The following is a 24,762-nucleotide window of genomic DNA, read 5'->3' as shown; positions in this document are numbered from 1 at the left end:
GAGTTGTAGTCCACGAGTCATAAAAGAGCCGAGGTTGCCTACCCCTGGTCTTGGCGAATGGAACTGAACTGAACCGAGTAAGCAGGGGGGGGGGTGGTAGGCAACCTCGGCTCTTTTATGACTCGTGGACTTCAACTCCCAGAATTCCTGAGCCAGCCATGCTGAGGGGAAAGGGAGAGGTTTCCGAGCTGAGCCATGCTGGCTCAGGAATTCTGAGAGTTGAAGTCCACGAGTCATAAAAGAGCCAAGGTTGCTTACCCGGGTAAAGTGGAATCGCACGGGAAGCGAGATCCAGCCACGGCGCCAGAGTAGGGACGATTTCTTCCCCCAGAAAAGAGAAGCAGCTTACTATGCAAGGGGGGTTATTATGGCACTATAAGGCTAAAAACGTGTCTTATTCCTAAGGAACGAGGTACAGTATTGGTCCCGAGAACCTCTTCACATTTACTAGGCACCTCAGGAAAGCAGATTCCACCACAGGCGTCTTTTTTTCGAAAAGATAGTTGGCGTGAGAACAAGCAGTTGGAACGGCTTGCCTCCAGAAGCTGTGGGTGCTCCAACGATGAATTCTTTAAAGAAGAGATGTCGAAATGTTGAGGGTCTATTGCTTGAGCAGGAGGTTGTACTTGGAAGACTTCCAAGGTCCCTTCCAATCCTGTTATTCCGTGTTATTTGTCCTTAGTGATTTTGGAGTCAGGATTTCTGAATATCTTTCAAAACAACATATATATTTTTTATCGGCCGCAGCCAATCAGCAAAATAATAATAATTGAGACGCGATCTCAATCCTGAAACAGTTAATTCTATAATATGGAGTTTGCACAACAAAGAAGGGACTTAAATTACTTAATTTAACCTCAGACAAACATGGAATTGCTTCTGCATAAATCCAACATTCACTAGGTTGATTCAACTAAGTGTACACGAACCAGGCGATAGTAAATAAGGTTTCACTGATAATGGCAGTCCTGTTTCAGCTCGAGCCTTTAAGTAAGAACTATCCTTGACTCCATTTAGTATGAAAGGTAATAAGAAGAAGTTGGAAGGGATCTTTTGGTTGTTAGCCGCCCTGAGTCCTTCGGGAGATAGGGCGGGATATAAATCCCATCAATAAATAAATATAAATAAATCTTGGAGGTCATCTAGTCCAACCCCCTGCTCAGGCAGGAAACCCTATACCATTTGAGACAAATGGCTGGCCAGGTATAGTTTACTAAAATATAATTTAGCAAAGCAAAGCCAGAACTGAAATTTGTGTGCCAAAATCCCTAAGTTTAACTCCCCCCCCTCCCGCCAGCCGCTGGTCTCCCATTGTCCAATGATATTCAAATGAAGTGTTTTGGGAATGGTCTCTTCAACTGTGGGCTGGCCAAGTATGCAGCTGCATGCCATTTCCAAAGGACCTTGAAGTTGTATCTCCAGAAGGCACAGTGAATAGAGAACTCCCCCCCCCCCAGCTCTCTGCCCCCAAAGTACATAGCAGACTGGTATCAAGCAAAAGTTCTGACAGATGTATTGGTATTTACTTCTGAGAAAATGCAAGTATAATAATTAAAAATGTGCATTTACTCTATATAGTGTAAAACCTTAAACTAATCGAAGACAACTAAAGAGATTTTGGTACTATTAATCATACCTTAATATTTTTTCTTAACTAGTGCTTTATAATCTACCATTTCAAGGACTTCTAATAATAAAGCCTCTCCCTACCAAAAAACAGTGGCAATTCAGAGTAAATAACTATAACATGTTATCTTTTACACTAGGAAATGGGAAGTAGAAGTGTTTCCTAAAGAAAGAAAAAAAGGGATTTCACCATCTGTAAAGTTGGAGTATGGGGTCATTCCATCTGTTGATTAGGAAAAGTGGAAGTTCGACAGTATTTACAACACTGTTGAGTGAGAAAAATACTTTTCATAGATCCCTCACTATTTCTTTGCCTTTGTATAAGAAGAAAAGAACAGAGTATGAAAACATTGACTCCCCAAAATATGGAAATTTGATCCATTACCTCACTTCAGTCAAGGATAGATCTGACAGATCCAAACTGTTTGAAGAAGACAATTCAGGGTATCAATACAAACTTCCAGCTCATGAAACAGAAACAAAACTTCTTAAGAACTGGATTCCCTTAATGAATCCCAGGAGGAGCTCTTGGCATCAGAAAATTCACCAGGGGCTGCCTTTGCAAATTGATATGCAAAAGAACAACTGGGCCAGTGTGACATCTGTCCTGCACCAGACAATGCCTGTAGAACAGGCTTTTTACCTGGAGAAGTGGAAACAGCGAATGATTCTAAAACTTGGGAAAGAAGGATTTGAAGAATATGTTAAAAGTAAGTAAACAAATACATTAGGAGTTTATAATAATTTTAAACACATTTATGCATTGTTTTTACTTATTGGTTAGATTTATACCCTACCCCACCCCTGTTTGAAGTGTATGTGCTTGCTCCTCCCATTTTTCTCCACAATTAAATAGAACTTATGTATGGCTGGGAATAAAATGAAAAATTGATAATATAATAATAATATAATATAATAATAATATAAGCTCATAATTCAAATCTTGCCTCTGCAGCAATATTTTGCCATTTTCATTGTATTGGATTGTAAAAGCAATCTAGGTGTAGGCCTCTAGGCAAAGCGTCTATAATTTCCACTTTTTATTTTAGTTTTTCTTAGTTATGTATTCTATATTTTTATTTATTTATATGTATAGTAAATACCTAGGGTTTAATTGGATTGAAGTGATGTTAAATTTGATAAATATAACACCTCACTACAATAGTGTCTCAATAGTGAATTTTATTCCTTTAATACATATCAAGATTTTACGTAGAAAATATTATAAGAATACATTATTTGAAGTTGTGTTCTTGCCTACCAGTAATCAGTCACCCTTCTGATTTTTTCCCACTGATTTATGTTAATAAAGTAGCTTAAATTATCTCCAGCTTTGTTAATATTTCTTAATAATCTTTGTTAAAAGTGCTGTAGAGAAGGTATTGCTTTAGGAATGGAGGGACTTGGCTACTGTGTGATTTTGGATCAGTGTGTCAGCCCAACCTATTTCATTGGGAATGCTGTAAAATAGGAAGATGTATCCACTACACATCCTGCTTTGAGTTTCTATGTGAGAGGCAGGATATAAATCCAACAGTGTATATAGAATGTCTGCCTTGGTTGTTCGATCTTCTGTTTTTCACCTACCAAGGAATGGTTGCATCTCAGAAAAAAGGTAAATAATTTTGACTATTTTTTTCTCTCAGTGTTTATCCCATTTATTTTAAGAGTTTACAGGTAGTCCTCGACTTATAACAGTTCATTTCGGGACTGTTCAAAGTTACAACGGCACTGAAAAAAGTAATATGACCATTTTTTTTTACACTTATGACTATTGCAGCATCTCCATGATCGTGTCAAAACTCAGATGCTTGGCAACTGGCTCATATCTTATGACCATTACTGTGTCCCAAGAACACGCGATCAGCTTTTGTGACCTTCTGACAAGCAAAGTCAATGGAGAAGCCAGATTCACAACAGCCATGTTGCTAAGTTCACAACTGCAGTGATTCACTTAACAACTGCTGCAAGAAAGGTCATAAAATGGGGCAAAACTCACTTAAATGTCTCGCTTAGCATCATAAATTTTGGGTTCAATTGTGGTCATAAGTTGAGGACTACCTGTACTTGTTTTGCATTGCTTTCACCTGATGCGTGATATGATAAGGGCAAGTCATTTTTCAACCAGCTTCCCTAAAGATGGGCTCCAGCACGAGTCCAAAAGCTCGGAAGATAAAACCTCTGGTCTCGGTGACTGATCCAGATTGGAAAGAAAGACTGTCTAGTATAATAATGAATTATCTTGAGTCTCTTTTCTTTGTTTTTTATAAATGATTGGAACTTTGCAGCATGGAAAACACAACATGCATAGTCTGGCCCAAAGTCTGCTGTAAATAAATAACGAAGAAAGATTGTATGACATTGCTCAGTTTTTGTGTTATCCTAAATTAAAACTTTATCTGATTATTTTGAAAATATGATATCACTTTTTTGCCTGCTTATTGTTACTAAGTTCCTAACCATCTTTGTAGTGATTTTCTTTCTTAGAATATTTAACTTCCCATAACATGCATTATTTATCATCCTTATCTATTTGGTCAAGATTCTTCTGATGCTTAATTTCACCACCGTTGAAAGCATCCTTTCTTCCCTTCTGAATTCATGTCACCATTCACATTATTGTTCATGTTCATTTCTGATTGTATTTCATTACATTTCATCCCTTTTGTAGAATCAAGATCACTTGAGATGTTAGTATTGCTTTATAATGCCTTGTTAATTCCACACTTGGTATATTGCATCCAGTTTTGGTTGCCATGATATCAAAAAGATGTAGAGATTCTAGAGTGCAGATTAGAACAACAAACATTATTAGGGGACTGGAAGCTAATACATATCAAGAACATTTGCAGGAACTGGGTATAGTCTAAATCAAAATAAGGACTGGGGAGGATATAGTAGTCTTCCAATATGTAAGAGGCTCCCATGAACAGAGATCAACCTATTCTTCAAAGCAGCTGAAGGCAGTACAAGAAGCAATGGATGAAAAGTAAGGAGAGATCTAACCTAGGAAAAAAAAATTCTGACCATGAGAACAATGAATCAGTGGAACAGCTTGTCTTCAGGAGTTGTGGGTTACTGGAGGTTTTTAAGAGATTGTACAGCCATTTCTCTGAAATGAGATAGGATCTCTTGCTTGAGCAGGGATTGGAGTAGAAGACGTCCAAGGTCCTTTCCTACTGTGTTATTCTGTTATTAATTAGTTTCCTCATTTTTAAATATATACATTTATAGGATTTTTTATTATTTTTGCTCCCGTCCCTAGTCCTCATATTTATATGCTTCACATTATTCTTTCCCTCTCCTTGTTTGTTTGTGTGAATTTGATCCTATTTTGTGAATTTGTGGGTAGCAAAGAGCCTCTGCAAAGGTAGAGAGAGGTATTTGTGATCTTCCGATCAGCCTGTCTCTTATATGACTCCCTGGCCTTCAGTGCTTTCTGTACATTCCACCCCCCAAACGTGGCTTTTAGGGACTTCATCAGCTCAGCTAGCGAAACTGAGGAGGGAGGTTCTCTTGGAAGTTCTGGCATTGGTATGAAATCATTCTTGTAGCTATTTTAAATGGGGCGAACCCAGTGCCATTATATACCACAGGTCGGCAACCCACGGCTCCAGAGCCGCATGCGGCTCTTTAAGCCATCTCCTGCAGCTCCCAGTCGCCCGGTGCGCGTGCACCTCTCCAAACGGGCAGTGGCGCCGCCGCCCATTCAGGTGGAGCTGTGTGCACAGCTCCCCAAAGGTTTGGAGGGGCTGTGCGCGCACCTCGTGGAACGGGCGGTGGTGCCGCCTGTTTGGAAAGCTGCTGCGGCCTGTTTGCAGAGCTACCGCCTTCCTCTGAAGGCGGCAGGTCTGCAAACTGGCCGCGGCAGCTTTCCAAACCGGCGACGGCAGATTTACAAATGGGTGGCAGCGGCGCCGCCCATTCGGGCGGAGGTGCGCACGCAACTCTAAAGGTTTGGAGAGCTGTGCGCGCACCTCTCCAAACGGGCGGCGTGCGTGCATAGCTCTCCAAACCTTTGGAGAAGTGCGCACACACCTACGCCCATTCAGAGAGGTTCACGCGCACCTCTCCGAGTTTGCATACTTACTGCCGCCCAAACAGGCAGCGGCAGGTCTGCAAACAGGTGGCGCCGCCGCCCGTACGGAGAGTGGGAAGGTTTGGAGAGCTGCACGCGCACCTCTCTGAACGGGCGGCGGTTTGGAGGTCCTGGGGGTGGCTCCGGTGGCGCCCGGGCTGAAGGCGGCGCTGCAACCCAGTGCCCGTCACCAGGGAGACCCGTCGCCGTGCAGGTGCCTCCCATTTTGCGCACGCACGTGGACACGCGCGTACACATTTTGCAGCTCCCACGTGTGTGTGTGTGTGTGATGGAACCGGTTTGGAGTGGCTCTTTTGCTTTTTCCGGTTGCCGACCCCTGTTATATACCAAATTCTGCAAAAGGCAGGTGCTCCACCCTATTAGATTGCTGATAATTTACATAGCAGCATAAATATTGCTGTATCAATAAATTCACCTTTTCAGCTGCTCCGTTAGTACTTGGATGAAAACTTGAGCTAAGCCCCTGGGAAGAGCCTATTAACTTTAAGAACTACCACCAAAACTTTGCATTGAACTGCACCCCTCAGTCTGAGATGATGCATCTCAGAACTCCATGTAGCTGGTGTACATGCTGCACAAACAACTTTGCCAAACTTCTGGCTGATGGAATCTTCAGGCATGCCATGAACTGTGCCTGCTTCGGAAACAGGTTGATTATAGTCCAAATCACTGTACTCCCAGAACTCTCAGGTAATTCTACAATAAAGTCCATGGCGATTTCTTCCCATGGAGCGTTAGAGTTGGCTACTGGCTGGCGCAGTTAGTGCAACAGCTGAGGGAACACAGGGTTCCGCACCCTACAGCTGATTTATCTCTGTTTGGGGACCTTAAATGGGCCAAAAGCCACCCCCAAAAGTGGCAAAGAAGGAGAGAAGCCCCGCCAGTCATGGAGAGACGGCAGCTGATCTGGACATCTGAGGAAAGCTCTCCAGAAACCAACAGAAGTAAGGCTAGTGTCATTCATGAGTCTAGCCCAAGCTACATGCAGCCAAAGCCAAAAAGTACTTTATTAAGGATAATTGTAAATAGTATGATTGAACTGGGTAAGAATACTGAGTCTCTGTCTTCTACTTGATTGATTTCCTGGGAAAAAAACCAGAAGTAAAAATCCTCCAAAAGTGAGGGGGGGATTTCTGCTCCACCCTCCTCTAAATGGAAGTGGTGAATTAAATTTATGGGGAATAGAATGATACAGAAATGAAATCAATATAAGACTTAAACTTGGAAAGTGTGAAATCAATGGATTATGTTAAGATATTGTCCTTGCACAAGATTATTAATGGAAATAAATGGTAATTATTTGTTTGGAAAAGGTCCACAAGTCCCATACCAGGATGACTGCTGGTGAGACTCGCTAAACCCAAGGGGAGGACAGTGGGAGAGCATCGCTGTTAGACATAACAGTGGGAATGTCAGCAACTCCAGCTGGGGGCACCGTAGCTGCGGGAGCAGCATAAAATAATACCCACCCAAGGACTTCTGGTTTTGCACAGTAGTGGAGCAGCTGAGGGATCACGGAGCTCTGCTCCCTACGGCTGATTTCTGCCTGCCAAGGGACCCTAAATGGGCCTGAAGTTACCCCTTAGAGGCAACACAGAAGGGAGGTAGTGCCACCAATTGAGAAGAAACCATGGTCGAGCCAATTGGTTTGGGAAAAGCCATCCAAAAACCGCAGGAGAAGAGGCTAGCTCAACTTCTGAGTCTAGCCCAAGCTACAAGCAACCGAAGTCCAAAAGTACTCCTTCAAGCTGACTGTAAATAACTTGTTTGGAACTAGGTAAGAACAGTGATTTTCTCTTCTATTTGGAAATTGATTTCCTGGGAGGAAAACCCCAAGAAGCAAAAAGTGAGAAGGAAGGGGACTTTTGCCCCACCCTCCTGCAGACGGAAGCAGCGAATTAAACCTTTCAGGGGGAATAGAAATATATTGAAATAAAAAGAATATAAGACTTAATTTGGATAAGTTTGAAATTGGTGGAATCTGTTAAGATTTTCCTTTTATATCATCAAAACAAGTAAATAAGTGTTTATTACTGAAAGAACTGGTGCTGATATCAACTGGTGAATGAAAATATTACAACAGCTGCTCTACTGCAGAGACTGGCAAGGCCCAGCAAATGATAAATTTGATCTTGGTGACCTTCAGTGTCTTAATAACAAAGGATAGCTGTGACAAAAACTGATTATGAGACAGAGGAGAAAGAATTCAAGATGGAATTTAACAATACTAGGAAATATGACTTAACCCAGATGGAAAAAAAAATTACAAGGAACTTTGGACATGGAAAAGACAAACTACACTTTTAAGATTACAAAATAAGTTTGAGGATAAGAAAAAAGATTTGGTAAAATGGATTTTGCCAGGAGAACTATGAGATCTTGAGAGACAAAAAATAATAAATAAAATCAAGAAAGACAAAAAGGAAAAGATTTTCAATGAATATGAAGAGGCGAAACCTTCCTATAAAAACATCTTACCTGTTTTGCCTTTTGTGCCTGCAACAACATTTATATGATTATGGGAAGATTCTTTGACTCATTGAAGCATATTGAACAGGAAAGATGTTGGGCAAAAAAAAGGGCTAAAGTGAGAATTAAGAAAGGGAAGTACCAGAGGGAGTATGTTTTTATGGTTTTTTCTGCATGAATAACATTCTTTTGGGTGGCAGCATGACATATCCACCAAGTAGGTGGGGAGGAAGGCTTCTGATAATCCTTGCATGTTTTCACTTCTGTTGTAACCGCTTGGGAATTACGGAAGGGGACTATCTTCAGAGAAAAAACAAGAGTCCTTCCCAGCCAGTTCCAGCCTGATTCCAAGGTCATCGTGCCCTGTGAGTGACCTGTTATCCATTCAGCACAGCAGTGTTCTCATAGCATCTCTAAATCTAAAGCATCATATTGACTGCCCGTGTACTGGTCAGGGGGATTGGGCTTGGGGGAAATGAAAGAATTGCTTTGCATTTTGAGCAGGACCTTCAAATTCCACCTGACTTTTCTGCATTCACTATCAGTAAAAGTTCTTTTGATTTACTGTAATGGAGTCAAGAATTTTCCTTTCCTGAAGGACCAGCTGGGGCAGGTCCTTACACAGGGGGAGATGTAGAATTATTCTATGCACCCTTAATAATGGTCAAATGAAACTAGTACAAATGTCTCTGTAATACAGGCACTGGAGAAGCACATGCTCTGTTTCTGAGTGCCCAGAGCCATAGAGGCCAAATAAATAGTGAAAATGTCTGGAACCCTTTTCTTCCGTTATCAGTAAGAGGGCTGGAAGAGTGTTAGAATTCATCTAATGCAATCCTTTGTCCAGTTTATGAATCCACTACTACAGTTCATACACACAATCTGTCTTAGGTTCTGTTTAAATAGTCCATCTGGAAGTCATAGTTGCTATCATGGTTAATTGCTCCTATGTATGCTGCAATTTGTAGTGGATTATCATATGTATTCTGAAGAAAAAACTTTGATTTCTCTGAAGTCTTCCAGTCAATTACACATAATGTTCCATTGTGAGGTCAAATATAGAAGATAACTTAATCATGTATAGTCAACCAGATTGTTGGGGGCAATTAAGCTGACTTTGTAATAATGCCGCTTGGGGTGTGTGTAAAAGCCCTAATAAGCAGGCATATACATAGAATGAAGGCTACTGCTAAGCTTGTAAGCCTCCCTGAGTCTTCGGAGAAGGGCGGGATATAAATGGAATTAAAAAAAATAAAAATAAAATAAAATTTGTGCTTACCACTGACCACCAAGAATTTAAAATCTTAGATCACACCAGGCTAAATTTGAGGTCCCCCTGCCCAAGAAAGCACATGTACAGGCTCATCTGAAGTTTGCCAGTGAACATCTGAATGATTCAGAGAACTGGGTGAAAGTATTGTGGTCAGTTGAGACCAAAATCAAGCTCTTTGGCATCAGATCAACTTGGCATGTTTGGAGGAGGAGGAATGCTGCCTGTGACTCCAAGAACACCTTCCCCACCATCAAACATGGAGGTAGAAACATTATGTTTTGGGGGTGTTTTTCTGCTAAGGGGACAGGACAACTTCACCACATCAAAGGGACGATGGACGGGGCCATGTACTGTAAAATCTTGGGTGAGAACCTCCTTCCCTCAGCCAGGGCATTGAAAATAGGTCGTGGATGGGTATTCCAGCATGGCAATGATCCAAACCACATGGCCAAGGCAACAAAGGAGTGGCTCAAGAAGAAGCACATTAAGGTCCTGGAGTGGCCTAGCCAGTCCTTAATCCCATAGAAAATCTGTGGAGGGAGCTGAAGGTTTGAGCTGCCAAATGTCAGCCTCGAAACCTTAATGACTTGGAGAGGATCTGCAAAGTGTGGGACAAAATCCCTCCTGAAATGTGTGCAAACCTGGTGGCCAACTACAAGAAATGTCTGACCTCTGTGATTGCCAACAAGGGTTTTGCCACCATGTACTAAGTCATGTTTTGCGAAGGGGTCAAATACTTATTTCACTTATTAAAATGCAAATCAATTTATAACTTTTTTGAAATGTATTTTTCTGGATTTTTTGATTGTTATTCTGTCTCTCACTGTTAAAATAAACCTACCATTAAAATTATAACTGATCATTTCTTTGTCAGTGGGCAAACTTACAAAATCAGCAGGGGATCAAATAGTTTTTTCCTCCACTGTGCATACAACCTTGCTTGACAGGACATGCCCAGTTGGAATCCAACTCTGAGTGGATCGAAAGGATTTTATTTGCCAGGTGTCTAAATATTCCTCACAGTGAATCTGCAGATGGTCATATAGCCCATTCCGCTTGAGTCAATTTAAAAAGGGCAATTGGGCTGCTATGTCCTATAAAATCATCATATGTAAGGATCTTTATGAAGTGTAATGCTGAATCTCTATTATCACTCTATACTAGTATAAATAATCTGATTCAATCTGAAAGATTTGTTCTTAATCCTTGTGCAAAATGGCCACTAATTGTACCAGAGTAACAACTTTATGTATCTTTTTTTTTCTTGTTTTGTAGATACTTTTCAAAAAGGCAAGAACTTTCATGCAGCCATGGAAGCCTTACTGTTAGCTAAAGAAAATGTTATAAAGGAACAGAAAGAAGATACCAGCATCTCAAACTATATAATGAGTGTAAAGCATGTGCTGCAAAATATCACTGGAGTGAGAGCTCTTGAAAGCGCAGTACAGCATGAGGCCCTTCATTACCAAGGCCTAGTGGATTGCATAGCAGACTATCGGTGAGAGGTTAAATTTAGATAATATTGTCTGTGATCTTGTTAAACATTTTGGGTGGCTAAAAAGGTATTCAGGTCATGTTTCACTTTCCCATTCAAAGCAATGACTTTTATACCTAACTTCATCTGCTTCGTACCAAATATTTCTAAAATCAATTGTAGGTTTATATTTCCCTTACGATCAAAAATAAGATAAAGCATGTTTTAAAATTTGTTCTTTTCTCATCACTGTAAACTAAGAACTATGTATCATTCTTTCCATTTGTAAGTAAAAAAATGAAGTGGAGAAATACTTTCAGTCCTTCCAATATTCTGTTAATGTAACCCTACACTAAAGATAGAGCCAGTACTCCTGATTGTACTTCTTGCCTGGACTACCTCTCAGTTAACATCTATTTGGACGTTACTGTGGCATCTTCATAAATGACTTACATAATGGAATAGAAGGTATGTGGATAAAATGTGCAGACAACACAAAGAGTTTTTTTTTGGGGCGGGAAGTATTGCTAATACTGTGAAGATAGGCTCAAGTTAGGCACATGACATTTGTTCATAAATGTGTACGTTGGTTGGAAAACAAACTTTTTATTACTGTTTATTACCGTTGTACCTTCTACATTTGATCTCGCAGTGGAACATTATGTGTAATTGACTGGAAGACTTCAGAGAAATCAAAGCCATTTCTTCAGAATACATATGATAATCCACTACAAATTGCAGCATATATAGGAGCAATTAACCATGATAACAACTATGACTTCCAGGTAAGTGACAGTTGTAAAGAAACATCTCAGTTCAGCACTTGCTGATTTCTTGCTCACACATTTAACTGCAACTGAATTTATTTCTCTGCATAATATTCCAGTTCCAATATTCCAGTCTTACTAAATAGTAGCCATAAGTAATGCAGGTTGATTGCGCTTTGTCACTCTTAGCAGCAATATAATGGAGAAGACAAAACAAGTAAGCAGCTTTAACACTCTTTTGACCTGTGCCTGTGGCATCTTCATTTATATTAATCCATTATGAAAAGGTGTGTTGTTAGAATTGTCATAATAAAAGTCAATTACCAACATTTATGCAGTAAAATATTAATTTTTTCATCATGTAAAAATACAGCTTTCTAGACCAAAAATATTGTAGATCTCAACATTGTCAACAACTGAGCTACTCTGGAAAACTTGCAGTCAAAATTTTGAACACAATTGTCAAACTTTTTAAAAGCAGGTTATGATCTTTCAGACAAAGTACGGTAGATGATTAACTAAATGTAATAGGTACCTGGTAATAGCTTTTGATATTGTGGGAAATAGCACACAAGGCTCATGCTTCTAAGAAGGGAATTCTGCAGACAGTGGTATTTTGCACAAAAACCCTAGACACTCTTACTCTCTACAAAATGCCTTGATTATTGGAAACATTATTGCATGTTTACAGTAAACCATGATCTCATCTCAGATCTATACAATCTATATTTTGTCGACTCCGGACAAAAAAAACTTTGCAGCTGAGCTAAATGCTGTTCATCTGTACCCATTCCTACTATTTAGTAAGTATTTCAGCTGTATATCCATAATATACAAGGAGAGCCTTGGTGGAGCAGTGGGCTAATGCCTCCTTAAGTAACACCAGCTGCCTGCAATTAGTGCAGGTTCGCATCCCACCATGCTCAGGGTTGACTCAGCCTTCCATCCTTCCGAGGTAGGTAAAATGAGGACCCAGATTGTTGGGGGCAATTAAGCTGACTTTGTAATAATGCCGCTGGGGTGTGTGTGAAAGCCCTAATAAGCAGGCATATACATAGAATGAAGGCTACTGCTAAGCTTGTAAGCCGCCCTGAGTCTTCGGAGAAGGGCGGGATATAAATGGAATAAAAATAAAAATAAAATAAATAAAAATAATGAACATTAACTAAAATTGCATATGGTTTGATGAGCAATTGATTGTTTTGTTTCCTAGGTTAATTGTGGATTACTTGTGGTTGCCTATAAAGATGGTTCTCCCGCACATTCACATTTTATGAACTTTGAGCTGTGCTCTCAGTACTGGAACAAGTGGCTGCTTCGCTTGGAAGAATTTAAAGAGAAAGGGAAGAATAAAACTGTATAAAGCAAGTAGTTTGTAGTAAATTGTATTTAATTCCATTGCTTTTCTTTCCTTCTGTTTTGGGGGCTGGGATGGTAAGGAGGAATTTTAACTAGCTGGTAGACAAATGTTCCTGGAGGGAAAATGAACTTTGCCATCCACCCATTTGCTGATTCTCCACTGCAAATACCCTTTGTTCTTGCCTGTGGAATACTAATCCATGTTTTTAGAGTATTTTTTGAAATGATTTTCATTTCCAATACCCATTTTAGCTGATTGAAAGCAGAGGTTCTTGCCTGTCACATTGGTAGCTATTACGAGACAAATTCTTTGGGCAATATAGTAGTCTGCTCAAGAAATGGTACCATTTATGTCCTTCATGCTAAAAGGTAAACTGACTATTCTCCCTCCATTTTTTTGATTCTTGCTTCTGCATCGTTCCTTCCAGATCTGTTTGAAGCAAATAGACTTCAGTAACCAAATAGGTTGATCATAAAGTTTACTGACATTCCAGAACAAAATAAAAATTTGGTTGCTACTATATAAGATGAGTAGGCAAGTTGGTTACAAAGTAAGTGTTAAGTCTCAAAACCCAGTCTTGCTGATGCCACGGACATTGCTTTTCAATTTGTCAACAAGCTTGGGGGGAGGGGAGAGGTTTGGAATACAGGCTTCAAAGGTTTAGGAAGCAGACTGTGGGAACCAAGAACAATTGCCAGGTGTCTGGCCAGGTCCAGAGATGCTTTCTCACAACAATATTTTTCAACTTGATTGGAGAACATGATCTGACCCAGAGGGAGGAGGAAGAAGTCAATGCTTTTACTATAGTGATTTGGGTGGGGTCTTGTCAGAGCTGGTTTTACTTTCATATATGCCAATATGGTGTCCTCAATAAAGTTTTGCATTAAGACTTGAAAAGTCTTGAAGGTGTTTGCTTAATTTGGTTCGCTAATTGGAACCTTGACAGTAAGGAGAAAGAAAAAAAGACAAAAAAAAAGATTTTGTTTTTGCAATTGCCTGTTCCAAAATTTTGTGTCAGGGGAAATACAAAAAAAAAGTTAAGAATTTAAGAAAATAATTATCCAATTCATTTTATATTTCTTTATTTTATTACTTCTGGATTTATGTAGTAATATATTATTTGTTGTATATCAAAAAAAAGCTTAAATGAAAATAGGTTCATGTAAATAACTGAGTTCTAGAGAATTTCTTTTGGGGAAATATGTTTCTTTCTGATAGGGAAGTTACATGTTTCCAATAAAGTAAGACTATAAAGCTGTGGGCCAGGAATAACTCCAAAGCTAATTTCTTCCATGAATATCTAAATTTTTAGATTGGGTTCATGCAATACATTAGAATTAGTTAAATAAGTTTCAGCTTATTAGGGAACCAACCAATTGTCTTCTTTGTTGTATGGACCATGCCATCACATGAATGCCAAGCATGCATAATAAGCTTCCTTTCTTTGGACACGACATATATTGGTTGCAGAAATCATGTGTTGTTAACCTGGGTTTAATATGTTGTGATAACTGAGACTTTATGTATTTATCCAGTATTATCAATTGCATGATTATAGATCTTCATTTTTTCTAGGGGTTTTCTCTCTGTTGGAGTTTGTCACTTTGTTTTGCAAAACAGCTATGAGCTTTTTTTGAATTTTTTTTCAGAAAAGCACTTCCAGGATGAATATTATTGATATGCACACACAAGTCCTCTTGGGTTGGGCCTGTGTAACCACAATCTTCACAAACGTACAGTTTATCTCTCCGTTGCTTGTAAGCATAGCGTTGCTGTACCCCATGGATTTTTTTAAGATGTGATTCCAGAGAACAACGTTGAGTAAAGGCTTTGTTGCAGATCTCACATTTGTATGGGCGAATTCCTACAATGTAACATTAGGGGTGTTAGAAAAAAAGATTTTACAAAGAATGATTGGCAATTATAGAAATACTTGTGATATGGCCACTTTTAGCATGCCATCCTTAGTAGATTAAATTTGACAGGAAAACAGGCTATTATTATCACAAACATACTCCACATGCTAGCTAATGGTTAGCAAAATCATGATTTTGAATTCAGTTCATTTGCTTTCTTATATAAATAACATCATCTGAATTACAAATTAATCAGCAATTTTTCAATTTTCCATCACATGAAGGCATTAACTTTGTGGATTATATGTAGATTGCAATTCTATGAATACATAAGAAAAAAAGCAGACTGCGAAAGAACAAAGTTCAGTTTGCTTAAAATCTTGGATTTATTTTTAGCTATTTTGTTTGTCTTAGGGTGGAAAATAGACACTTGAAAAAACTTATATAATAGAAGGAAATATATTTGAGAAAAGTAGAGGACAGGTTGCTGTTTTCTTGATGCAAAATTTCTATAATCTAATGCTGCCTATTATAGTACTAACAAAGGTTAAAACTCAAAATGTAAGATTTTCATTTTAGATTGCTCTGTATATTCTGCAATTCTGTACAGTCATGAATGGATGGGGAACAGGATAGCATATACAGAATTCTGCTTCCCAGAAAACTTAATTTTGAAATACTTTTCATTTTTTGAAGTAAATTTATAACTGAGAAATCCATATCTGACTCCCAGGCTCTGGAAGAAAGTAGTGGACGATGTAAATATGATTGTGCAATAAAAGCTAACATTTTCAGAAGATAACATTCTCTTGCATGACATAACTAGCACATGGAATTTGACACTGGACAATGTACAGTGAGAGGAAAAATTATTTGATCCCCTGCTGATTTTATATGTTTGCCTACTGACAAAGAAATGATCAGTCTATAATTTTAATGGTAGGTTTATTTTAACAGTGAGAGACAAAATAACAACAAAAAAATCCAGAAAAATGTATTTCAAAAAAGTTATAAATTGATTTGCATTTTAATGAGTGAAGTAAATATTTGATCCCCTATCAATCAGCAAGATTTCTGGCTCCCAGGTGTCTTTTATACAGGTAACAAGCTGAGATTAGGAACACTCTTAAAGGGAGTGCACCTAATCTCAGCTTGTTACCTGTATAAAAGACACCTGTCCACAGAAGCAATCAGATTCCAAACTCTCCAACATGGCCAAGACCAAAGAACTGTTCAAGGATGTCAGGGACAAGATTGTAGACCTACACAAGGCTGGAATGGGCTACAATCATCAAGCAGCTTGGTGAGAAGATGACAACTGTTGATGTGATTATTCACAAATGGAAGAAACACAAAATAACTGTCAATCTCCCTCGGTCTGGGGCTCCATCGAAAAACTCACCTCGTTGGGTTTAAATGATCATGAGAGCAATGAGGAATCAGCCCAGAACTACATGGGAGGATCTTGTCAATGATCTCAAGGCAGCTAGGACCATGGTCACCAAGGAAACAATTGGTAATACATTATGCCGTGAAGGACTGAAATACTGCTGCACCCGCAAAGTCCCCCTGCTCAAGAAAACACACGTACAGGCCCGTCTGAAGTTTGCCAATGAACATCTGAATGATTCAGAGGAGAACTGGGTGAAAGTGTTGTGGTCAGATGAGACCAAAACTCTTTGACATCAGCTCAACTCAACATGTTTGGAGGAGGAATGCTACCAAGAACATCATCCCCACCATCAAACATGGAGGTAGAAACATTATGATTCGGGGGGGGGGGGTTCTGCTAAGGGAACAGGGCAACTTCACCACATCAAAGGGACAATGGACAGGGTGATGTACCGTCAAATCTTGGGTGAAAACCTCCTTCCCTCAGCCAGGACATTGAAAATGGGTCGTGGATGGGTATTCCAGCATGGCAATGACCCAAAACACACGGCCAAGGCAAGAAAGGGGTGGCTCAAGAAGAAGTACATTAAAGTCCTGGAGTGGCCTAGCCAGTCTCCAGACCTTAATCCCATAGAAAATCTGTGGAGGGAGCTGAAGGTTTGAGCTGCCAAACGTCGGCCTCAAAACGTTTGTCTGATCTCTGTGATTGCCAACAAGGGTTTTGCCACCAAGTACTAATCATGTTTTGTGAAGGGGTCAAATACTTATTTCACTCATTAAAATGCAAATCAATTTATAACTTTTTTGAAATGCGTTTTTCTAGATTTTTTTTGTGATTCTGTCTCTTACTGTTAAATCTATGATTAAAATTATAGAATGATCATTTCTTTGTCAGTGGGCAAATGTATAAAATCAGGAGGGGATCAAATAATTTTTTCCCTACTGTAAATGGTTTCTCTGTGCCTTATTATGGCTTAAAAAACTGATATTGCAGCATTGGAAAGCTAAGTGTGGGGCCCCATTCACTCATTGGATTGAAGACCTGACTTCCCTTGCCACTTAAGAGCAGATTGCCTATAGACATAGACTTTTATGGACAACTATAATGAAATATAGTACAAAATACAATAGTTTAAAAACATAATAGTTTATAAGTGTATTAGAAATAAATACGTATGTACATATATACCATTTGTATTAGATTATATACAGAATTGTAACTGTTTCTTATAAGAGATAATATATTGATCCTTTTTTCACTTTTTCTGTTTTTTCACTTCTTTTATTAAAAACACTTTTAATACTTTTTTAGTTGACAATGTATGAATTTCTATCACAATTATATTTGTGTTTTGTACCTTTCCCTTTTCTTTTGTCATAACTTTAAAAGCAATGAGAATGATTAAGAAATCCGGGAAAGATAAAACATGCCTATTTATGAGACAGCCATCAGCTATATGGCTGAATAACAGGAGTTTGCGGCATTCATTAACTCCATAGCTCCCTTGAGGCACAGAACAATATTAGGCAACATAGTAAATATTGCGGGCACAGATAAGAAAGATATCGATGATTGACACAAAAATTCACAGAATTTAACTTTTGACACAGATTTTGAATTGTCTATATACAAAATTTTCATATTGTAGTGAGGTTTTCCTGCCCAAATCTGAAAAGAAAATGTTCCAAGTTTAAGATCAAATAGCCCCACTGGAATTGTTCTAAGTACCCTGTTTTTCAACTGAGCAAAACTCAAGATCTCTTGAATGAAGTAATAGCATAAAAATTAAGAATGCGTTTCATGTTTTGATATAGAGAATAATGACACCTAGAAACAAATACATTGATCCCTGATTTTTCATTCTAGGTTCACAAAATTACCGTATATACTTGAGTATAAGCCGAATTTTTCAGCCCACTTTTTGGGCTGAAAAATTCCACTTCGGCTTATACTCCAGTCAACAAAAAACTTACCGAGGACTTGTGCGCGGCCGAGGCTTTGGTGCTTCCGGGATCGCGCGCACCTCTCCCAAGCCACCGCCGTCCGGAGACCTGCCGAAGTTTGGGGAGGTTTGGGGAGGTGCGCGCGCACCTCCCCAAACGTCGGCAGGTCTCCGGACCTCTGCGCCCTGCCTGCCTGCTTCTTTCCGCTGCGGAAAGAAGCAGGCAGGCAGGGCGCGGAGGTCGGGAGACCTGCCGACGTTTGGGAAGGTTTGGGCACCTCCCCAAACCTCCCCAAACGTCGGCAGGTCTCCGGATCTCCGTGCCCTGCCTGCCTGCTTCTTTCCGCTGCAGAAAGAAGCAGGCAGGCAGGGCGCGGAGGTCGGGAGACCTGCTGACGTTTGGGGAGGTTTGGGCACCTCCCCAAACCTCCCCAAACGTCGGCAGGTCTCCGGACCTCCGCGCCCTGCCTGCCTGCTTCTTTCCACTGTGGAAAGAAGCAGGCAGGCAGGGCGCGGAGGTCCGGAGACCTGCCGACGTTTGGGGAGGTCTCCGGACGGCGGCGGCTTGGGAGAGGTGCGCGCGATCCTGGAAGCACCGAAGCCTCGGCCGCGCGCAAGTCCTCGGTAAGCTCCGGGCGGTCACTTGCTTCACGTCTCCTGAGGGAAGGGGGGGGCGACTGGAGCGGGCGTGTTTCCTCGCCTGCTGGGCGCCGCGATTTGCCCGGGGAACGCGCGGGCCCCGAATGGCAGCGTGGAACGAGGAAGCGGACAGCCAGGGCTTCCCCGAGAGCCGCGGCCACACAGGGTATTCCTGTGTATTCAGGCTTGCAAAATGGCGGATCGAGCCTCTGCTGGCGGCAGAGGCTTGCAGAGCGCGGATCCAGCCTCCGCCGGCGGCGGAGGCTTGCAGAACGGCGGATCGGCTTATACTCGAGTCAATAACTTTTTTCAGTTTTTGGGGGTGAAATTGGGGGTCTCGGCTTATACTCGAGTCGGCTTATACTCAAGTATATACGGGTAAGTGGAACAGACATGCTGGGTGCTATTAATCACCAAAGCCACAGAGGAAAAAGACCAAATGCTGTATACATTATACAGTAGATGCACATATAGTCTTCAAGTTATGATGCCAATTGGGACTAGCATTCCCATCACTAAGCAATATAATAGCCAACACTCCAGAAGACAGGCTTAAGATACAGGAGGATCTGGACAGACATGAACACTGGGCGCTATCTAACAAAATGAAATTCAATGGTGAAAAAAGTAAGGTTTTACATTTAGGCAAGAAAAACCAAATGTACAGGTATAGTATAGGGGGTACCTTGCTCAATAGTAGTAACTGTGAGAGGGATCTCAGAGTCCTAGTGGACAATCACTTCAATATTTATTTATTTATTTATTTATTATGAGCCAGCAGTGTGCTGCAGCTGCCAAAAAAGCCAAATTTTTGGGGAAAATTTTTTACAACCGATTAGGGCATTATATCAAAAACAAACTGCCCGAATTATAGTTAATAATAGCCTGACAGCAGCATGTAATATTGAGAAGGGCACAAGGCAAGGGTGTCCGTTATCGCCCTTGTTATTTGTGTTAACTTTAGAGATATTATTGGTTAAAATTCGGAATTCGGAAAAAATTAAGGGGATACAAGTTGGAGATCAGGACTATAGATTGAGAGCATTTGCAGATGATCTGGTTGTTACAGTGACCCAGCCAGAGAACTCTGTTGTGGACCTGATGGAGATAATAACACAATATGGGAAGGTTTCTGGATTTAAAGTAAATATACAGAAAACTAAAATTTTGGCTAGAAATATGACAGTTTCACAGAAGGTTCTTTTAGAAGAATTAACTGGATTTGAGATTGTTAAAAGGGTTAAATATTTGGGGGTGATTTTATCACCCTCTAATACAAAGTTATATAAGAATAATTATGAAAAATTATGGGGGAAAATTCGAAAAGAATTGGAGAGTTGGGAAAAATTGCAATTGTCTTTGTTGGGACGGATTGCAGCAGTGAAAATGAATGTCCTGCCCAAATTTTTATTTTTATTTCAGATGATACCGATCTTTAAGAAAGATTCTAACTTGGAGGAATGGCAGCGTGGTATCAATAAATTTGTGTGGGCAGGGAAAAAGCCACGAGTTAAACTTAAGATTATGCAGGATACTCGTGAGAGAGGTGGCCTTAAACTGCCTAATTTTAAATTATATTATGAAGCTGCTGCATTAGTAGGAATAAGTGATTGGATTAATTTGACGCAACCGAGGTTATTAAATCTTGAGGGCCATGATTTGTTGTTTGGCTGGCATGCATATTTGTTGTATGATAAGAAGGTAGACAACGTGTTTAGGGTGCATATTTTAAGACAGGCATTGTTGAGAGTTTGGAAGAAGTATAGACATAAGTTAAGTTGTAAGATACCATTGTGGGCAATTCCAAAACACGCAATAGAAAATATACATGCTGGCTTCAAACATGATGTGACTACCTACAAGGAGATTCTTAGTTTGGAAAGAAATGCTTGGTGTTTGAAATCATATAGCCTCTTGCGAGAAGAGAAGGTTGTTCAAAACTGGTTTCAATATACTCAGTTACGGGCCAGGTGGAAAGAGGACCAGAAAAATGGATTTGCAATGACTGATGAAAATTTGATAAAGCAAATTAGAAATCAGGGACCAGCACATATCAAACGGATATATCTTGCATTGATAGAGATCGATTCAGAAACAGAGCTTGTTAAGGATTGTATGATAAAATGGGCCCAAAATATTCAGGAAGTTATTACAATGGATACTTGGGAAAAGATTTGGGTCAGGAACGTAAAATTTACTCAAGCTCAAAATTTAAGAGAGAACTTTTATAAAATGTTTTATAGATGGCATTTAGATCCTAAAAAGCTTGCAAGTATGTATCCGAAGTATCAGCCTAAATGTTGGAGGTGTGGTGATGAAGATGCAACTTATTTTCACATATGGTGGACATGTAAGAAGGTTAAAGCCTTTTGGATAAAAGTTTGGTGGAATATGCAGAAGATTTTTAAACAGAGGATAAAGTTTTGCCCGCAACTTTTCTTGTTGGGAATAATTGCAGATGCTACAGTTGTGGACACTAAGTTGATGTTGAACTTAATTACAGCGGCAAGACTTTTGATAGGCCAATATTGGAAGAAAGAGGAACTGCCGACCATAGAAGAGTGGATTTTGAAGGTTTCCGACCTGGCAGAGATGGCGAAGATTTCGGCCTATTTGAAAGATCACTCGCAAGAACGCTATATTATGGAATGGAGAAAATGGATAGAGTTTATCCAGAACAAGTATAGGGTTAAGAAGTTTTATGTAGCATTCGAATAAGTCTTCTTTCGTTTTCTTTTTTTTTTCTATTTTAGTTTTTTTATATATATTTAATATTGCTAAGGTTTGTTTTATCCTATATAAGTGAGAGAGTGATGGATTTTAGAATTTATAGTTGTTAGTATATGATTGTTTATGATTGCTTTTTATATATATACCTTGTATTTAGCTCTGGGAAGTCGGGGGGGGGAGAGGTAGGGGGGGGAGGAGGGAGGGGGGGAGGAGGAGAGGTAGGGGGGGAGGGGGGAGGGGGAAGGGGGGCTTTTTAAAGGAAAATTGTATTTTAAAACTTTTCAATAAAAAAAAAAAGCCAACACAGTGCTAGTCTGCATTAACAGAGGGATAGAATCAAGATCACGTGAAGTATTAATACCACTTTACAATGCCTTGGTAAGGTCACACTTGGACTACTGCATCCAATTTTGGTCACCACGATGTAAAAAAGATGTTGAGACTCTGGAAAGAGTACAGAGAGGAGCAACAAAGATGATTAGGGAACTGGAGGCTAAAACATATAAGGAAAGATTGCTGGAATTGGGTATGTCTAGTTTAATGAAGAGAAGGACTAGGGGTGACATGATAGCAGTGTTCCAATATCTCAGGGGCTGCCACAAAGAAGAGGGAGTCAAGCTATTCTCCAAACTGCCCAAAGGCAGGACAAGAAGCAACGGATGGAAACTAATCAAGGAGGAGAAGCAACCTAGAACTAAGGAGAAACTACCTGATAGTTAGAACAATTAACCAGTGGAACAACCTGCCTCCAGAAGCTGTGAATGCTCCAACACTGGAAGTTTTTAAGAAGAGACTGGACAGCCATTTGTCTGAAATGGTATAGGGTTTCCAGCCTGAGCAGGGGGTTGGACTAGATGACCTCCAAGGTACCTTCCAACTTTACTATTATGATTATGATTATGATTATAATTGTAAAGTACAATGTCATGTGACGGCTTTGCTTAGCAATGACATTCCCAGAAGTCCTAGCTGCTGTTGTAGCCCTTAAGTGGGAAGAGTCCCAGGTCAGAAGCTTGGGATCTGCTGGGTATGTGTATGAGGGAGAGTGGAGGAGATCTTGGGAAGGCTGGCACAGGCCACCCATGAGTTGGAGGAAGTTGGAGCAGGGCTGGTGCTAGGTGGGGAGAGCCTGCGCAGGCCACACACAAGTTGGAAGAAGGCCCTGAGATGGTTGGGCTAGACCACGGGTAGGCAACCTCGGCTCTTTTATGACTCATGGACTTCAACTCCCAGAATTCCTGAGTCAGCTGACTCAGGAATTCTGGGAGTTGAGGTCCATGAGTCATAAAAGAGCCGAGGTTGCCTACCCCTGGGCTAGACCATGGAGGAGTACCAGCACAGGCCATATGAGAGTCCGGGGAGATCCTGGGTAGATGGCGCAGGCTGCGCAGCAATCAGAAGAAGTGGGAGGGCTGGTAGAGACCATGTGCAGGTAGCAGGGGTGCTGCAGGCGAGAGAAATCATGGGAGTGACTTGCAGCCTTCTGTACCAACTTCCCCATGGGAGAAGCGCTTGGAAAGCTGGCAGGGAAGACTGCAAATGGCAATCACTTGACTGCAGTTCTCTGCAACATCATCATTGTGAATAAAGCACCTGAGTGTGTAGATCACAATCGTGACCACAGGTGCTGTGATGGCAGGAACTTCAAAGACCAATCGTATGTCCATTTTTTCAGCGTTGCCATAACTATGAACAGTGACTGAACGAATGGATGTAAGCTGAGGACTACTCCTACACAGGAAATATTAGAAGCAACAATTAGGCATAATTTTGCAGCCTCTGCCTGCATAGAAAAACAGGCGTAATATTGAGCCCAGGAAAAGAAGGAAGTGTATTTATTCCAAAATGGTTTGTGAAAAAAAAAGCAAAAAGAAATATTCTCACTGTTCTCTGAGGTTTTGTGGAAAGCAATTGTTTTTGCATTTAACTATCAATGTGAACTACTAATATAAATTACTAAACAACTGCCTTTACTTGACATACTAGTAAGACAATGATAAATTTTGTAATCCAAACTTCAATAACATTAATCAAGAACTGCCAGATATAAAAGCTGGGTTCAAAAGAGGCAAGGACACGCACAATCACAATGCTAACATCTAATGGATAACACCAAAGGTAAGGGAATTCTAAAAGGACATCTATTTTGTAGAAAGGCTTTTGATTATTAACAGTTTGAGATATGCTGATAATGCCATTTTGATGGTGGGAAATTAGAAGACCTAGGAAATCTCATTTTGAAGGTGTAAAGAAGAGTGCAAAAGCAGAGGTCTGCTCCTCAGTATTTTAAAAAATGATTGTCAACCCAATGCAAAAAGAGCAAAAATAGTATCAGATTTTTTTTTATCTTCCTGAGTTTATTAACTTATACTGATGGTGATTGTAGCCCTGAATTAAGCAGATACCTGCTATTTAGGAGAATGATATGATAGACCTAGACAAAATATTGACATGTAGCTACTCCAAACTGACCAACATTATCAAAGCTATCTTGTGAAAGAAGAAAATTGATGCTTTTGAAAGGTGATGCTGGAAATGACTGAAAATGCCTGGGGTTACTAGAAGAAATTCAAAAATAATCATTGGGAGCATTAATAATAAAACTAAAGCTTACACATTTGGGACATAAAATGCAAAACTAAAGGTCATTAAATTAAAGTTGGGAGCTTGGAAAAATCAAAATCAATCGAAGAAGCCAACAAAAGACAATCCCTGGATACTTTTATTGATAATACAACATGAGTTACAAGAATTCAAAATTTATCCTGAACTACAAAAATATCCCCTTAGATTCTGAACATATGGACAAAGCAGTCTTTTTACTCTGCCGGTCAGGGAGTGCTGGCTGGCGGCCCCCAGGGTGAGAGCATTCTCGGTGGGCGCGCCTGCCCTTTGGAATCAGCTGCCTGTGGAACTACGGATGGCCCCCGACCTTCGCTCGTTTTGCCGGGACTTAAAAACTTGGCTATTCGAGCTTGCCAGCCTGGACTGAGGGTTTGGGGTTAAGGTTTTAATTTTAATTATTTGGGGGTTACTTAATTTAATTTTATTTTAACCTGTATATATTGTACTGTTTTAATTTGCCCTGTAAACCGCCCTGAGTTCCTCGGGAAAAGGGCGGTATATAAATCTAA

General features: G+C 40.1%; 2 protein-coding genes across 2 annotated transcripts in view; one reads left to right on the top strand and one right to left on the bottom strand.

The window, feature by feature from the left end:
- The first annotated feature begins 205 nt into the window (after nucleotides 1-205).
- On the top strand, nucleotides 206-13,133 carry MGME1 (mitochondrial genome maintenance exonuclease 1). The gene is made up of 5 exons (XM_083359657.1): nucleotides 206-412; nucleotides 1,767-2,336; nucleotides 10,743-10,965; nucleotides 11,594-11,726; nucleotides 12,922-13,133. The coding sequence occupies exons 2-5, from the start codon at nucleotides 1,835-1,837 to the stop codon at nucleotides 13,069-13,071; spliced, it is 1,008 nt and encodes a 335-aa protein (XP_083215783.1). The 5' UTR covers nucleotides 206-412; nucleotides 1,767-1,834; the 3' UTR covers nucleotides 13,072-13,133.
- Nucleotides 13,134-14,619: 1,486 nt separating this feature from the next.
- The window catches only part of OVOL2 (ovo like zinc finger 2), a 28,172-nt gene continuing 18,029 nt past the window's right edge, over nucleotides 14,620-24,762 (bottom strand). Inside the window, 2 exon segments of the mRNA XM_083359658.1 lie at nucleotides 14,620-14,701; nucleotides 14,703-14,932. Coding sequence (XP_083215784.1) covers nucleotides 14,621-14,701; nucleotides 14,703-14,932 — 311 coding nt within the window. The 3' untranslated portion in view covers nucleotide 14,620.

This window comes from Vipera ursinii, assembly GCF_947247035.1.
Source record: "Vipera ursinii genome assembly, chromosome: 3".
Taxonomy (NCBI): domain Eukaryota; kingdom Metazoa; phylum Chordata; class Lepidosauria; order Squamata; family Viperidae; genus Vipera; species Vipera ursinii.
This window is presented reverse-complemented; position numbering and strand designations above follow the sequence as displayed.

What these genes read in the sequence shown, in the direction of transcription:
- MGME1 (XM_083359657.1), top strand. Translation starts at nt 1,835, where the DNA reads ATGGGGTCATTCCATCTGTTGATTAGGAAAAGTGGAAGTTCGACAGTA. An exon ending in ATTTGAAGAATATGTTAAAA is followed by an intron (nt 2,337 to 10,742) that starts GTAAGTAAACAA and finishes CTTGTTTTGTAG; the next exon opens with ATACTTTTCAAAAAGGCAAG. An exon ending in ATAACAACTATGACTTCCAG is followed by an intron (nt 11,727 to 12,921) that starts GTAAGTGACAGT and finishes TTTGTTTCCTAG; the next exon opens with GTTAATTGTGGATTACTTGT.